The sequence below is a fragment of the Typopeltis vanoorti genome, chromosome 9, assembly GCF_054136105.1.
Source record: "Typopeltis vanoorti isolate ZY-2024b chromosome 9, IOZ_Tvanoo_1.0, whole genome shotgun sequence".
NCBI classification, from domain to species: Eukaryota; Metazoa; Arthropoda; class Arachnida; order Uropygi; family Thelyphonidae; genus Typopeltis; species Typopeltis vanoorti.
Window position 1 is genome coordinate 100369702 of NC_143557.1, and position 16989 is coordinate 100386690.

General features: G+C 37.0%; 1 protein-coding gene across 1 annotated transcript in view; it reads left to right on the forward strand.

Annotated features, from left to right (window-relative positions):
- The window catches only part of LOC150103302 (guanine nucleotide-binding protein G(s) subunit alpha-like), a 253593-nt gene that overhangs the window by 47158 nt on the left and 189446 nt on the right, over positions 1-16989 (forward strand). Inside the window, exon 2 of the mRNA XM_090397340.1 lies at positions 1995-2067. Coding sequence (XP_090253466.1) covers positions 1995-2067 — 73 coding nt within the window. The remainder of the gene's footprint in view (positions 1-1994; positions 2068-16989) is intronic.

Consider the following 16989-nt stretch of genomic DNA (forward strand, 5'->3'; position numbering starts at 1 on the left):
TCCATTACATGCTGTCGCAGATAGTTATCCCTTAATAACCGCATAAAATCCAATTCCTTCCTCCCATCTGTCCTCTCCTCCCTCCAATCAATGCTACCATAGTTGAAATCTCCTCATTTCTTCTATTTGCTTATGAATACTATCTCCACCATCTTTTCCATCACCTGGTCTATAGCAGCACCCAATTGTATATTTTGTTCTGCTAGCCTCAATCTCACACCAAATGGCCTCAAATGTGCACTTTTCTCTATCCTGCAATTCAACTTCTATTCTCCTTGGCTGCAGCTCATCAGCTATCATCAATAACACCCCCCCCCATTTTATTCTCCCTGACATTCAATCCCACTAGCTATATCATCTTCAGTCAGCCATGTTTCACTAATGCAAATAACCTGTTGGAAGTGCCAACCAAGGCCAAAAATTCTTCCTTCTTGTTCCTAATACTCCTAGCATTAGTATACATGAATTGCAGACCTCCGTTGGCTCCATTCCTACTTTGATGCCTTATACTAACTATCCCATTCTGATTTGTTGTCCTTATTCGTTCGGGCATATTATACTCATTCAACACTCAACTGCCTCCCTAAGGTCTGCATATCTACTTCCTCCACCCCTTAATAAATCTAGTTTCCCTGATTCTGCACATCCACTTCATTCAACAACACTTTTTCAAGTCTCCTTACACCGAATCCATTCAAATGCAAACCATCCATCTTATATAAATCCTTTCGCCTATCGAACTCACTCCACACGTCCACAAATTCCACACCACTCGTCATGCTTAACCCACACATAGAGTCATTTGCAATTATGGCCCTCCTTCTAAACTCTTCACTGTCATACCGCGGCAAAAGACTAATCACCCTAACTCTCTCACTCTTTTCTTCTGTTACCTCAAACAATTCATTCAGGTCCTCTATCATTTCCATTTTATCTCCTTTCAAATCATTCGTAACTGCCACAACTATCATTTCTTTCACTCTTTGCTTTTGTTCCCTAATAGACTCACTTGTGTCCTTAATGGTCACACCAGGTTGGTACAATTTTGTCAAATTCTCTACTATCACACCTCGTACTAATGAATCTCCATACAGCACTTGCTCCTTCATTTTGTTTATGTTCACAATCATACTCTTATTTTTCCTATCATACTTTTTTTTATTGGCTGGTACACTCGGTAGACATTTGTGCATACACTCCAGCTGCCGCTTTGCTCTATGTATCGCTCCACTCAACAGCGCGATCTTACTCATTGCATCTATCTCATCTTTTTTATTATCTGTTAAACCATTAATTTCCTCTGTATTAATACCTTCATTCACACTTTCTACATTCACGCCCTCACAGCTCTCTGGTACAACCTCGCAATTTCTTATCATATCGCTATTTTCTACATTCTGAAATTTGACAAAAATATCACACTCACGACCTGAAACACACTTTAATTCCTCATTTTCCTTACATTTTCTGCACACATTCACTCCACTATCATCATCTAACTATACTCCAACCGCTCTACACAACGCATACATTTCACAGATAGTACACTGAATAATCTCCTTTATGTTACCGTTATTGAACAAAGATGGCGAACCATTATTACTAGCCACCATTTTTCTTCCTACCGGAGCCATGTGCTATTGTATCTTATCGAATTAATAATTGAAACAACACCAAAATACACAAACAGACACACTAAGATACGAAAAGCAAACAAAACTATGTAATATTCAAGCAAAATTGTCAATGATAACTTAAAATAACACCTATCTTATCAGCAGCTCTCAACAAACACTACCTAAGTAGATGTTTCTTAAATTGTTTGTCTAATGTAAAGGCATACAAGATGGATTGGTTTTTGATGTCTTTTGTGTGTGTGTGTGTGTGTGTGTGTGTGTGTGTGTGTGTGTGTGTGTGTGTGTGTGTGTGTGTGTGCATAAAGTATGCACTATAAAAAGAATTCCAATAAATTATTATTATTTTTTCTTTTATAGGCGCTGGCGAATCAGGAAAAAGTACAATTGTAAAGCAGATGAGGATTCTTCATGTCAATGGTTTTAGTGAGGCGTAAGTTTTATAATTATATATATATATATATTTTTTTTTTTCTTTTTTTTTTTTTTTTTTTTCAGGGAACCTTGTGATACTACTATTTTTCAGACCACTATATAATGTTGATTATTTGTAGGCTGTTTAGTACAAAAATTCTACTTCATGTTTTGTAATAAATTTACAAATTAGTTTCAGTTATTATAAAGTATATTTTTGATGAAAGTCAAAATACCAAAGCAAACAGCACTTTTTTTGTTGTTATTGGAAAATAGTAGTTTGGAATTCATTTTCGTATACTGTTTTTTTAATCAATTGGAGAAATTTAGCAGTAACTTGTATTCACTTCATAGTATTTTGTTAATTCACAATAATTGACCTGTTGGAAGAATTCAAAAGCTGTGAAAATTCAATGTACTTTTTAGGAGCAAAACTTTTTTTCATTTTATTGTATGGAGACTTTATTTACTGTTCCTAGAATTAGCAGTATAAAGTATGAGCAGTGTGCTGTGTTATGGAATTATTACTACATTATTATTATTATTATTATTATTATTATTCAGGCCTCCATGGAGTCAAAGGACTTGTCGCAGGACGTAATTCCTAGGAAACACAAAGTCTATCAAGACTCGTCGTGGGAGGTCCCTTCTAGGAAACACAAAGTCTATCATACCACTCCTTAAACTCATTGACCGTTTTCACTCTCATCACTATCAGGCAATGCATTCCATGGTTCAACCACCCTCCATGCTAAGAAACCACCCCTCTTGCTCACAGTTTCCTTCCATAACTTCCAGGGATGGCCACTTGTCATCACTCCTTCCTGCTGTTCAACCAAGCAAAAGAACTCCCCAGTGTCAACCCTATAATCACCTCTCAACAGTTTAAAAGTCTCAATCATATCACCTCTCCTTCTTCTATCTACCAAACTCTGCAGTCCACATTCCCTCAGCTGATCCTCATAACTCATATTGTACAGTCCTGAAATGATCTTTGTTATCCTCTGTACCCTTTCCACAGTCAATTTATCCCCTTCAAATCCTGGGGACCAAATCTGAGAACAATAGTCTAAGTGTGGTGTGATCAGGGTCTTATACAATGGAATGATAACTCTTTTATCTCTGCAGGTCAGCGTCCTTCTCAGTATTGCAGCAATCCTCTGAGTTACCCTCACCACCTTTGCAATATGTCCCCTGAATTTCAGGTTTCTATCAATAATCAACACCAGATCTCTTATCTCCCGTACTTCCTTCACTATAGCTACTCCAATAGAGTATGCAGCATCCCATCGATGTGTCCCAAACCTCGACCTTACGTTTTGCTGCATTAAACCAACAACCCCCCATTCATTTGCCCATCTGTCTAGCTTATTCAAATCCTTTTGCAGGGCTACCACATCTGCACTATTACTAATAACCCTTCCCAGCTTCACATCATCTACAAAAAACTGAATACCCCCTTGCAATCCACTGACAATCTCATTGATATAAAGGTTAAACAATATCGGTCCCAGTACTGAGCCCTTTGGGACCCCACTTGTAACCCTCTGCCTTCTTGAAACTTCCCCACCATGCACAACTCCCTGATTACCTATCGGACAGCCAATAACGAATCCAGTTGACCAACCTGACATCCAAACCCATGTGCTGCAACTTAATTATCAGTTTATCATGTGGCACCCTGCCAAATGCCTTTGCTAAGTCCAAGAAAATGGCAGTATATGCTTTTCCCTCATCTACTGCTCTTGTAACTTTATTATAAAAGGCTAGCATATTACTAAAACAAGAGCGTCTCTTAACAAATCCATGTTGACTCTCACAGATAACATTACCCTCATCTGCCCAATGTTGTATATGGTCCCTCACTAATTTCTCCAAGATTTTAACAACTACTGATGACACACACACACAAACTGACCAATAATTGGACACTTCCCGTCTGCTACTGCTCTTATGCAATAGTACTATCTTACCTTCCTTCCATTTCCTGTTCACCTTTCCTGTAGCCAGACTTTCATTGAAAAGCCAGGTCAAAGGGGCTGTCAGTTCTTTAGCTCATTCTCTCAAAACGTGTGGTGAAATACCGTAGCTTTACTGACATCCAGAGTACTCAGTATATGGAACATACTCTCCTTCTGCACCTCTAAACCTCAGACTTGCCCTATCCCTCTAGTATTAAAATTTACTCCTCCAGGATGAAATACTCCAATAAAGTGTTCATTAAACAATTCCTCTGGATCAGTCAAACTATTCCCATTTTTATCCCACAATGTCATTCTTCCACAATCATTTCTCCTCCTACTGGCCACATAGCTAAAAAATTCCTTAGGATTTTCTTTGGATCTTAGGGCCAGTCTCTTCTCATATTCCAGTTTGGCCTTCCTTACCATACTAGTCACTCTCCTGGCCTGTGTCTTATATTCTTCATTCATCTGCTCTTCACCTGTCTCCTTATATAACTCTTCCATAACTTCTTCTTCACATACAGTTCCTGTTTAATTAACTATATAATTAACTATAGAATGATAAATATAATTAACTATATTATTATTATTACGGGTATCTCCATGGAGTCAGTAGACTCGCAGGAGACCCAAACTAGCAAAACAATATAGAATGATAAAGTTTATGCATAATATTAAAAACAAAAGTAAGGAAAGGATTGTAGGCATCAAAGGAATGTATCACAATATTCTTGTATATTTCAAGTTAAACTTTATCATTCTATAGTACTAATTCCAGTACTCGATCATTTTAATGAACTATTAAGCAAAACAAAAAATTGTTTACAGTGCATATGACAAGACCCAGTTGAAACAATTTTTATTGATTCACTTTCATCAATAAATTTAAATAGTGATCCTAAATATCAAATTTCATTCACTTCCATTAAGCAAGAAAAAATTATTCTAGTCATTTTGAATAAGTTTGCCAGAAAAACAATTAATTTTAGTCAAAACAACATTAAAATCAATTGCAATGGTAATAATTGGTAAAACCAGTTTATTATAATAAACTGGTTTAACCAATCAATTATAAAACCAGATCAATTATTTACAAATTGATCAAATAGTTTACCAATTATAGCAGACATAGTGAATGTGGAAAATAATATTATTATCATTGGAGTTGCTTAAAAATAAAAGACTAGATAGCTGTAAGAGATTTCCATTGGGAAGTGGGGGGGGGGGGGACTAGAAGTGAAAACAAAACCCAGAGATGTAAGAAGTGTGATAATGTTACTAAGGCTATGTATGAGTTTACATATCACTATATGTTTAAGGGAATGGGTAAAGGAGTTCACTCTACTTTTGATTTAGTTGTTTTATCAGTCTTACAATAGAAAGTCACCAAGCAGCGGAAAGATGGTTAAATAATCTACTGTGAAAATGTTACTATGATAAATGTTTCCAGTTATGGATCAGTTTGTATATAACAATGTATGTGTTTTTGATTATTTAGGTGTGGAATTATTCATTTTGCAGATTAACTGTGTATGATTCTTTGTTTACTTTACCAAGTATTTGATTCATAAAATTACTCACACTATATATATATATATATACACACATAGGGTATTTAGTTCATAAAAGCAGATATGTTCCTGTGCAACTCATCTCTAGGTTTCCACAGGAACACACAAGGAGCTGGAAGTATGTGAGAAGATTATTTCTCAGAGACTATGTCTCGTTAAAGGAGTGCTCAGTGTATTTCTTAGCATAATATTTTAGCCATGTAATTACACATACTTTTTCCAAAGTATACATCTAGGAAAATATCTTGAAGCAAAAATTATAGATTATCTGATTAAATAATATATATGAATATGAGGAAAGTAATTCTCAGAGTGATAAAGGTAATAGAGACATTTGTGTTCTCATTGAGAGTGAGCCTGCAAAGGAAACTACATATATTTTTCATGGTGTTGAGCTGATAGGCAAGCCATCTGAGTACTAATAATAAAGTGGAATTTAGTATCAGAATGTGCTGTGAATTAGTTTGAAGTTCAATATGATATAGGTTCAATATGATATACTTAAATGTTTTGTTTTGCTTGTAATTGTTTGTACTTTTTTCTTATTTATTTAACGGAATTTATTAATTGAATAATTAACGATTACGCTACTCGGCAGTACGGAATGATAGCGGATTCAGCTGCAGTCGCAAGTGGCGTATCGCCAAGTCCTCCGCCATTTAAGAACTCTGTTATAAGCAATATCATAAGGGACTTTGTGGCATGCAGTACTTGCGGCACGTATGAGTCTCGGGAATTGGATATGTGGCTTGTGAAAGGCAGCAGAGAGCGTATGTGCGCAAAATGCAGGCAGTGGGAGGAAATAAGTGCATTCGAAATATCAATATCCGACCTTGTTGCTCCAGGAATGTGGAATGAATGTAGGAAGACAAGTAGTGAGATAGGAGAGAATGAAAAAAATACATATATGAATGAGAAAATAATAGTTGATAGTGTGGATGACGTGCGTGACTGTGAAAGTTTAGGAGATGGTTTTGTTTGGGAGAGTGAATTTAGATTAAGAGTGACTGACCTGCAGAGGGAGATAGATGAGCTGAATGAGGAGGTGGAATGTCTTGTGAATGAGAGCAGAAGTATGAAAGATAAGATTAGGAGAATGGAAGAGATAAATGCAAGCCGAATCAGAGTAGGGGAGAGAGAGAGAGAGAATTTTGGGAATGTTAGAAGAGGAGAGAAAGGAAACAGTAGAAGAGAGGGAATGAGTGAGAGATATGGAAGTGCTAGAAGAGGAGAGAATGGAAACAGTAGGAGAGATGGAATGAGAGAGAGGTATGGGAATGCTAGAAGACAAGAGGATGGAAACAGTAGGAGAGACGGAATGAGAGAGGGATATGGAAGTGCTAGAAATGGAGAAAATGGAAACAGTCGGAGAGAGGGAATGAGAGAGATGTATGGGAGTGCTAGAAGAGGAGAGAATGGAAACAGTAGGAGAGAGAGGTATGGGAATGCTAGAAGAGAGAATAGCAGTAGAGGAGAGGGAATGAGAGAGACCTATGGGAATGAAAGAAGAGGAGAGAATGGAAACAATAGGAGAGAGGGAATGGTAAGAGGTATAATGTATGGCGACTCAATGATCCGTGGTGTTCAAGATAGGATGCGTGAGGAGTGTTTGCCAGGAGGAACAATAGAAAGGGTGGATGAGATGATTGTGATGGTAGGAACAAATGACTTGAGTGGTAATGTAAGTCGGGCAGCAAGAGATATGAGATTTTTGCTTTTGAGGCTGTATGGAAGAAGACAGAGATAGGAAAAATAGTGTGCGTGTTGCCTAGGTATGATAATGACGAGCTGAGCAGAAGAGCGGTGATATTGAATGGCATAATAGCGAAAATGTGTGACAAGAGAGGACTGGTATATATGGATGCTTGGAGTGCATTTGAGGAAAGAGATGAATTGTATGCAAGAGACCGCTTACATTTGAATGAGGAAGGACGTAGGCATCTGGAGAGATTGCTGTTCTGAACAAGTCAGTGTGTCCCAGGGAGGATGATAGCAGGGGTGGCCTCTTGTGGGATGGATACTTGGGAGAAAGGAGACGACATCAGGTAACACTGAGCCCTGTGGAGTCTAGAGGGGATAATGCTGGGTATAGAAACAGTGGCATTTATATGCTTTATACTAATGCCAGGAGTATCCGGAATAAGGGAGAGAAATTGGTGGCGCAGATAGCATCAGCCTGGCCAAACGTTATTGGGATCACTGAGATGTGGTTGACAGAAGGGGATATAATAACAGGAATAGAAGTCGCTGGGTACAGCTTTTTTCGTCAGTAAAGGAGGAGAAAGCGTGGTGGTCGTGGGGTACTGCTTATGATAAGTGACGACCTATGTCCTCTAAGAGTGGAGGCTTTGGAAGGAAGTAAGACAAATGATTTTGAGAGCATATGCTGTTGAGGTAGATGTAGGCAAGACAGGATATTTAGTGGGGTGTTGCTACAGACCCAGGAGCACAGAGGATGGGAATCAGGAGATGTTTAGACAGTAAAGTTTGGCAAGTGCAAGAAGAATGATTGTTATGGGAGATTTTAACTACAGTAGTATAAATTGGAGAGAGGAAGATGCATGTAGCAATAGGAGAATGGAATTTCTAGAATTCTTGAGGGACAAATGTCTTAGGCAACATGTAACAGAGGGAACAAGAGGTTCAAGAGTTTTGGATTTGGTTATAGCATCAGAAGAGTTGATAATAACTGAGATGACATCTCTCCCACCAGTTGGAGAGAGTGACCATATGGTTTTGACTTGGAAAATGAATAGACATGCAGGAGTATCAAAGAGACGAGAACTTATGTGGAATTATAAAGCAGGTGATTATAATAGTCTTAGACGTCAACTTCGTGTTTCATGGAGGGAGGAATTGGAAGGCCGGGATATCATTAGTGCGTGGGAAATTCTGAAAGAATATTTGTTAGCAGCAATGGTAAGTTGTATACCACGAGCGAAGAAGAGGACACAATTTGGAGTAAAGTGGATGACAAACAATATTAAACAGGAATTGCATATGAAAAAGAGACTATGGAAGAGATATAAGGAGACAGGTCAAGAGAAGATGCATGAAGAGTATAAGACACAGGCCAGAAGAGTGACTAGTATGGTAAGGAAGACGAAACTGGAATATGAGAGGAGATTGGTCCTAAGATCCAAGGAAAATCCTAGGGAATTTTTTAGATATGTAGCCAATAGGAGGAGAAATGACTGTGGAAGAATGATATTGTGGGATAAAAATGGGAATAGAGTGACTGATGCAGAGGACATAGTGGAATTGTTCAATGAACACTTTATTGGAGTATTTCATCCTGAAGGAGTCAGTTTTAATGCTAGAGGGATTGGGTAGGTTCGAGGTACAGGAGGAGAGTGTGTTTCAAATACTGAGTATGCTGGATGTCAGTAAAGCTGTGGGACTGGATGGTATTTCACCACGAGTTTTGAGAGAATGTGCTAGGGAACTGACAGTGCCTTTAACCTGGCTTTTCAATGGAAGTCTGGCTGTGGGAAAGGTGCCCAGGGAATGGAAGGAAGGTAAGAAGGTGGTAACAGACTGGAAGTGTCTAATTATAGGCCAGTCTGTGTGTCGTCAGTAGTTGTTAAGATCTTGGAGAAAGTAGTGAGGGACCGTATACAGCATTGGGCAGATGAGGGTAATGTTATCTGTGAGAGTCAACATGGATTTGTGAAAGGGTGCTCTTGTTTTAGCAATATGCTAGCCTTTTATAATAAAGTTACAAGAACATTAGATGAAGGAAAGGCATATACTGCAATTTTCTTAGACTTGGCGAAGGCATTTGACAGGGTGCCACATGATAAGCTGATATTTAAGTTGGAACACATGGGTCTGGATGTCAGATTGGTCAACTGGATTCAGGATTGGCTGTCTGATAGGTATCAGAGAGTTGTGTATGGTGGAGCAGTTTCAAGGAGGCAGAGGGTTACAAATGGGGATTCCACAGTGCTCAGTACTAGGATCTATATTGTTTAACCTTTATATCAATGACATTGCAAGGGGATATTCAGTTGTTTGCGGATGATGCGAAGCTGGGAAGGATTATTAGTAATAGTGCAGATGTGGTAGCCCAGCAAGAGGATTTGAATAAGCTAGATAGATGGGCAAATGAATGGGGGTGTCAGTTTAATGCAGCAAAATGTAAGGTCTTGAGGTTTGGGAAACATCGATGGGATGCTGCATACTCTATGGGAGGAGTTCTCCTTGAGGAAGTAGGGGAGACAAGAGATCTGGGGTTGATGATTGATAGAAACCTGAAATTTAGGGGATATTGCAAAGGTGGTGAAGGTAACACAGAGGATTGCTGCAATTATGAGCAGGACACTGACCTGCTCATAATTGCAGCAATTGCAGAGATAAATGGGTTATCATTTCGTTGTATAAGTCTCTGATCAGACCACACTTAGACTATTGTTTTCAGATTTGGTCCCCAGGATTTGAAGGGGATAGATTAACTGTGGAAAGGATACAAAGACGGATGACAAAGATGGTTTCAGGACTGTACAGTTTTGGTAATGAGGATCGGCTGAGGGAATGTGGACTGCAGGGTTTGGTGGATATAAGAAGGAGAGGTAATATGATTGAGACTTTTAAACTGTTGAGAGGTGGTTACATGGTTGACACTGGGGAGTTCTTTCGCTTGGTTGAACAGTGGGAAGGAGTGATGACAGAAGCCATCCCTGGAAGTTACGAAAGGAAACTGTGTGATGAAGTAGCGAGAATGGTCAATGAATTTAAAGAGTGGTATGATAGACTTTGTGTTTTTTAGGGGGGGGGATCTCCCCTCGATGAGTCTTGACAGACTTTATGTTTTTAGGAAGGACCTCCCACGATGAGTCTTTTGACTCCATGGAGGCCTCAATGATAATAATAATAATAATAATAGGTTGCTGAGCAAAACCTTCCATGATGAATCAACAGGCTCATCATGGAAGGTGATGGATCACTTGATAATTCAAGACTTGATAGTTCAAAAACCTGAGCAGCTTTCAGGTTTTTTCTATAAACTCCAGTATACACATGATTTGGGGTGGGGATAAAACAAGCCGAACTTTAGAGACTGAGTGTCAAAATCTGAAGAAAACATTGATTGTGCCAGAGCAGCATTGGTGAATTTGTCTGCAAAAATAGAAAAGTCAGAACTTCATGGTAGACTCGAGCATTTGAAGAAAGTTGTGAAAAGGAAGAAATTTTGAAGGTTCTTGAAAAGTCAGGCACCATGTGCCCTTAGTGAATATTCAGATAATTGATTAGTTAAATTATGTAATTAACTTTTATTTAGCTAATACAGTTATTTGAATAAGTCATTGAGGGACTTTGGATAGAATATATTGAAAAATGTCAAGAATTGGTGAAACATTCTGGAGGCTGTTGCAGAAACATAGGAATGAAGGAAAGAGTATCACAAAAGGATGCAAGCTGATAAAGGTGATATAACAACGGAACAAAAGGATATTTTCTGTGGAGGAATTCTTCTTTTTCATCTGTTAGATGACTGGTTGAGTCTCCTATGGGCAAATCTTTGCCATCTGGTTCTATCTCTGGCCATTTCTGTCATCTTTCTGAAGCTTGATAATTGTGACCTTTCCTTCAAAGACTGTAGCCAAGTTCTTTTTGGTCCACCTCTTGATTGTCTCTTTCATTCAAGACTATATTTGGTAATCTTTGAAAGGACATTCTTTGAAATTATATCTTCTCTATATTTTAATTCATGTTTGACTTGCTCATTTGTTTTATGTTCTGACTAGTGAGTCTTATTTATGTTTCTTAAGCGTTTTATTTCAAATGCTCTGATTTTCTGTATTTCTTTCTGCTTAAGTGTCCAACTCTTGGCTCCATATGTTGCTGTAGGTGTAATAATGGTTTTATAGAGTTTTAGTTTAAGGCTTTTTGAAATGCTGTTTTTCCATATTTTGTTTAATTTATTCATATTAGACTATCCTTTGAATAGTTGTATTTTACTGTTTCTGCTATTGATGTTATGAGTAATGAGACTGCCAAGATATGTAAATTGATGTACTTGTTCAAGTATGTGATTTTTCTAAGTTTATTGAAATTTTTTCCTCATCTCTTCCTATTTTCATTGTTTTAGTTTTGCTTAGATTGATTTTCATTCCAAAAGTTTTGCATTCTTCATTTAAAATTTTTGTTTTTTTCCAATTGTTCGTTAGATTCTGCAAGATAATAATATCATCTGCATATTTGATGATTGATATCATGCTGTTTATTTGTAGACTTGATTCTTCAGCTATGGATTTGCATATTTCTTTGAGATAAATAATAAATAAATCTGGTGAATGTGGGAAACCCTCCATGACTTTTTTTCTTACTTTGAATTTGTCTGTTTTTATTTTATTAAATTTGGTAGTTGCTTTGGTATCTTTATAATAATTCATAATAAAGGTTTGTAGTTCTGAAGCTAATATCTTAGATTTTAAGATGAGTATCATTTTTGTTCCTGTCAATGGAATCAAATGCTTATTTTAAGTCAATAAAGCTGCAGTATGTAAGGTGCCCAGTACTTTCAGCCAGCTGTTAACTGTAAAAATATTGTCTATACCTTTCAAGTCTGAATCCTGCTTGGTCATCTCCTATATTTAAAAATTTTTTAATGACTAGAACAAGTTTAAATAAAAAACTTTAATTACACTACTAGTTTCGTCTAAAACTAGACTTCATCAGGTGTGAGATAAACATATAAATACGAGTAACCAATCTAAAGGAATTAGTTTTTTAAAACACAGAGTAACGTATCTAACACCAAAGAGAATTTTTAAACTCTAGCATTTATTCTCTTTAGTGTTAGATACGTTACTCTGTGTTTTAAAAAACCAATTCCTTTAGATTGGTTACTGGTATTTATGTGTTTATCTCACACCTGATGAAGTCTAGTTTTAGACGAAACTAGTAGTGTAATTAATGATTAGAACCTCGGTTCTAGTCATTAAAAAAAAATTTAAATATGATATCAAACCGAGTAAATCTTCAATCAAACACACACACACACACATATATAGCCTCTGTAACTCAATCAGTATGCATGAAGCCCTTTGGTCAGGAAAAACCTGGGTTTGATTCCCGTCAGTAACATGAGGAACCTTTATCTGGTCTCTTTCAACTAAAGGTGAGTTAGCTGGTCTCATACAGAGGAAGAGGGTGTTTTCACCCGAAAAGTTGGTTTTTTTTTGTCCTTCAGAACAGGCAAACCTGCCCATGAACATACATTCTACATGTGAGCATAAATCAGGATGGATGGATGGATATATATATATATATATATATATATATATATATATGGATATATATCCATCCATCTATCCTGATTTATGCTCACATGTGGACCCACACTTTACCATGTAGGCATTTGAAACCGAAATTCCTACCTCTCTCTCTCTATATATATATTATTATTATTATTACGTGACACCTCCAGGGAGTTCAAGGACTCATCACAGGAGGGCATTCTACTCTACTTCACTAAATATATCTCACCCTCCCCACTACTACTTAATTCTCCTACTAAGACACTACTACCATCACTGCCCATCATCACCAACAACAGTATTTTTTGGCTGTAAATTGCGTGTGTTCTGAAAGCCGATTTGTCTGTACGCAGGATGAAAAACCCAAGTTTCTAGGAGAAAAAATTCAGCTACCTCTGTATGAGATCACTAACTCACCATCAATTGAAACAGCATGCAGGATTCCATGCATCACAACGAGAATCGAACCCAGGTCTTTTCCAATCGAAGAGTGCATTGTTCTGCTGTTCTTCCATTTGTGCTATGGAGGCAGTCTGGAATCTATTTTGAATAATGCATGTGAAGATTTTATAGCTGTGACTTAGCAATGTTATGGGTCTATAATTTTCACACTTTCGTTTATCTCCCTTTTTGAGAATTGGTATTATGACGCCTGTCTTCCAGTCATCCAGAATTTCACCAGTATATAGTATTTGGTTAAAAAGTGCAAGCAGGAAATTGATGGCTGCTATGCCACCTTATTTTCACAGTTCAATAGGAATTTCATCATAACCACATGACTTAGATAAGTGCATTTGGTTTATTGCATTACAAATTTATTATTTTATTATGAATGGTGTTTTTTATCTTTCTGTCTCTTCCTTTGTGTTTTTCCAGTTTTCTTCCATCCAGAAAAGTATCTGATAATATTTTTTCCAAATTTTTTAATCTCTCGAATTGTTCCAGTTTCAATATTGTTTTTATCTTTTATTTTTAGTGGTCTGTTTTGGGGTGTTTTGTTAATTCTTTTATAATTTTATATACAGTCTTGCTATCATTCTTTTTATTGGCTTCTTCACAAGTTTTTGCTTTTTCATCTAACCAAGCACTTTTAGCAGATCTGCACATTCTATCTATTTTGTTTTCCAGTCTTTTATAATGTTGCTTATTTTCCTCTGTATTTTCTCTGTTCGAGTATTTTTGCAGCTGTTTTTTTCTTATAAAGTTTCCAAATTTTTCTGTGGTTATCCACTTGTTATTTGCTCTAATTGTTGTACTAAGTGTTTTTCTTGCAACATTTACCATAACTGCTCTGTCTATTTTCCATGTATTTTCTACATTTTCAAACATTATTTTCTTTAATTCTGTTTCTATTATGTTTCTGTAGTTTGTTTCGTATAGTTATATCTTTCAGTTTTGTTATGTTAATAATGTTGCTTAGGGTCTTTGGTTTGCTAATTTTAAATTTCAACTTAATTTTTGCAGCTAGTAATATGTGATCAGAGTCAAAATCTGCTTTCTTTAGTGTTCTTACGTTTTGGATTGAGGATTTCCAGTTATTTTTGATCAGAATGTAATCTGAAGATGTCCATGTATACTTGCATACTTGCATGATGGCCTATGAAAAAATATGGTGTTTGCGATTAATAGATTGTTGTGTTCAGAATTCTATCAGTTTTTCGCCATTTTTGTGCCTGATGTCAGTCTCTCTATCTTTATTGAAGTCTCCCATTAATATTAGGATATCCTTTTTGTTTTTGTAGGAATTACTTTAAATGAAGTAATAAACAATAGACAAATAGAAGGAAATATCCAAGAGAAATGCAGTCATGAGTATATTCCAGTATTGGAGGTCCCTCCATGTGAGGCACCCGTTTGTGGTAGAGAGAACCTCCCATTGATGGTACTGACCCTTTTCGTTCTTATTCTTCTACTATGCTTTTCTTCTGTATACTTTGCTCTACTTCTCCTGAGTCATTTTTACTAATCCTATCTTCCAGACCACCATCACTGGGATTGCCCTGCTGCTATGTTTGATGTGTGCAACCCATGGACATTCAAAAAGGATGGATCCCGGTAGTCTTGCAAAACTTTGGCCTCTTCTTCAGCAAGATGGGTGGTCCTGGATGATCTGGTCAGGATTATTTGCCTAGTGGACTTTCCCATAAGGGTAAATGGTATGCAGTAACTCTCCTTCCACATGGTATAGAAACAGGGCCTAAAGCTTGTTGTGGTGCCGTATGGCATCCAGGTGTAGCCCTAACATTCTATTCTTGAGCTCAGTCATTGCTTGCTAGAATGTGGGGAGCTCTGGCACTGAATAAAATTCCCTTTGAGAATGATTATTATTATTCAGGCTTCCATGGAGTCAAAAGACTCATCGTGGGAGGTCCTTCCTAGGAAACACAAAGTCTATCATACCACTCCTTGAACTCATTGACTGTTCTTGCTCCCACCACTCTATCAGGCAATGCATTGCACGGTTCAACCACCCACCAACCACAAGCAGAAAACATCAGAGTTCATAACAAACATACCAACTATTTTAATACCTATGCTTGACTGAAGAGCATCCAGTCAGGCAATATCATCCTTCTTCATCTAGAAGAAGGCAACAGAAGCAGACAAAATATTTGAGTTATTGAGTGATCACTTTGCAAAAAAGTATGTACAATCTAAGTGAAGATATTGCACTGACAAATGTGACATTAACTGATATGAGAATGTAGGAAGATGAATTATAGAGGTCTTAGGATATTTCAGAACCTGGATGCAAATTGGGGATTGGCTTTTTGATAGATATCAGAGAGTTGTATATGGGAGTTCCACATCATTTAGTACTAGGACCATTACTGTTCATTCTTTATGTCAGTGGAGTAATTGTAAGATTATTAGTAATGGTGCTGATGTTTTGACTCTTAAAGATAATTTGAATTAGCTGGAAAGGTAGGAATATGAATGAGGCTATCAGTTTAATGCAACTAAATGTAAGGTTTTGAAATTTGGGATCCACAGATGGGATGTTTCATACATTTGGTGGAGGTGTACTGGAAGAAGCCAGAACTTTGAAGTTCAGAGGACATAGTGCAAAGGTTATATAGACATCTCAAAGAATCATCATCATCATCATCAAATTCCTGCCATGTACCCTCAAGGGATGTACAGGATATGATAGTACTACATGAAAAATTTACATTATTACTAACTTCCTATCTACAATTTTTCCTCCAGATCAGTCTGTTACTTGTCAAGACTCCAATATTATCAGACTGTCGTCTAAGGCACTTTGTACCTTATCAATCCACCTATATCTTGGTCTTCCTCTGGATCATTTTCCTGCCAACTTGGCAGAGAATACTTATTTTTGCCAATCTTTCCTCGCCCATTCTGTTTAAATGACCATACCACCTGAGATTAGCTCTGCTAACGCATTCCTGGATGCTGACAATGTCAAGTTCTTTCCTAATATCCTCGTTTTTTTATATGATATTGCCATTGATGCCATCTGTTCATGCCTCTAATCTTTCTCAGGACTCTCATATCTGCGGTCTCTAGTCTTTGGTCAAGTGTTTTACTTCTGACCCAGCTCTCAGATCCATAAGTTAAAACTGGTTTGAACACTGCCTTGTATACAGCTAATTTAGTGTTCCGACTAATTTCTCAATTATTCCATATGAATTTATTCAATTGAATTCCCACCATACCAGCTTTGCTGATTCTGTTGTCTATTTCTATATTTAATTTACCATCTTCAGTAAAAATCGTGCCTAAGTAGCTGAAATGTTTTACTTGTTCCACAGGTTCTCCATTCACACCACAGTTGACATTTTCAATGATTCTGCCTATTTTCATTTTCTTTGTCTTTTTATTGCTGACCTTCATACCATATCTATTACAACAGTTATTCAATTTAGTCAGAGAAGCTTTCAGACTTGTAGTGGATATATTTAGAAGTATAACATCATCTGCATAAAGCAAAGAACTGACATTAACATCTCCAATTTTGATATCATGTTTAATACCACTTTCCTTCATAAAGTGATCCATATAGAAAATGAATAACAGAGGGGATAATATACATCCTTGTCTCACACCAGATTTAACATTAAACCATCTTCCTGTACTTCCTTCAATTCTAACTGCTGACTTACAACTCAAATAAAGG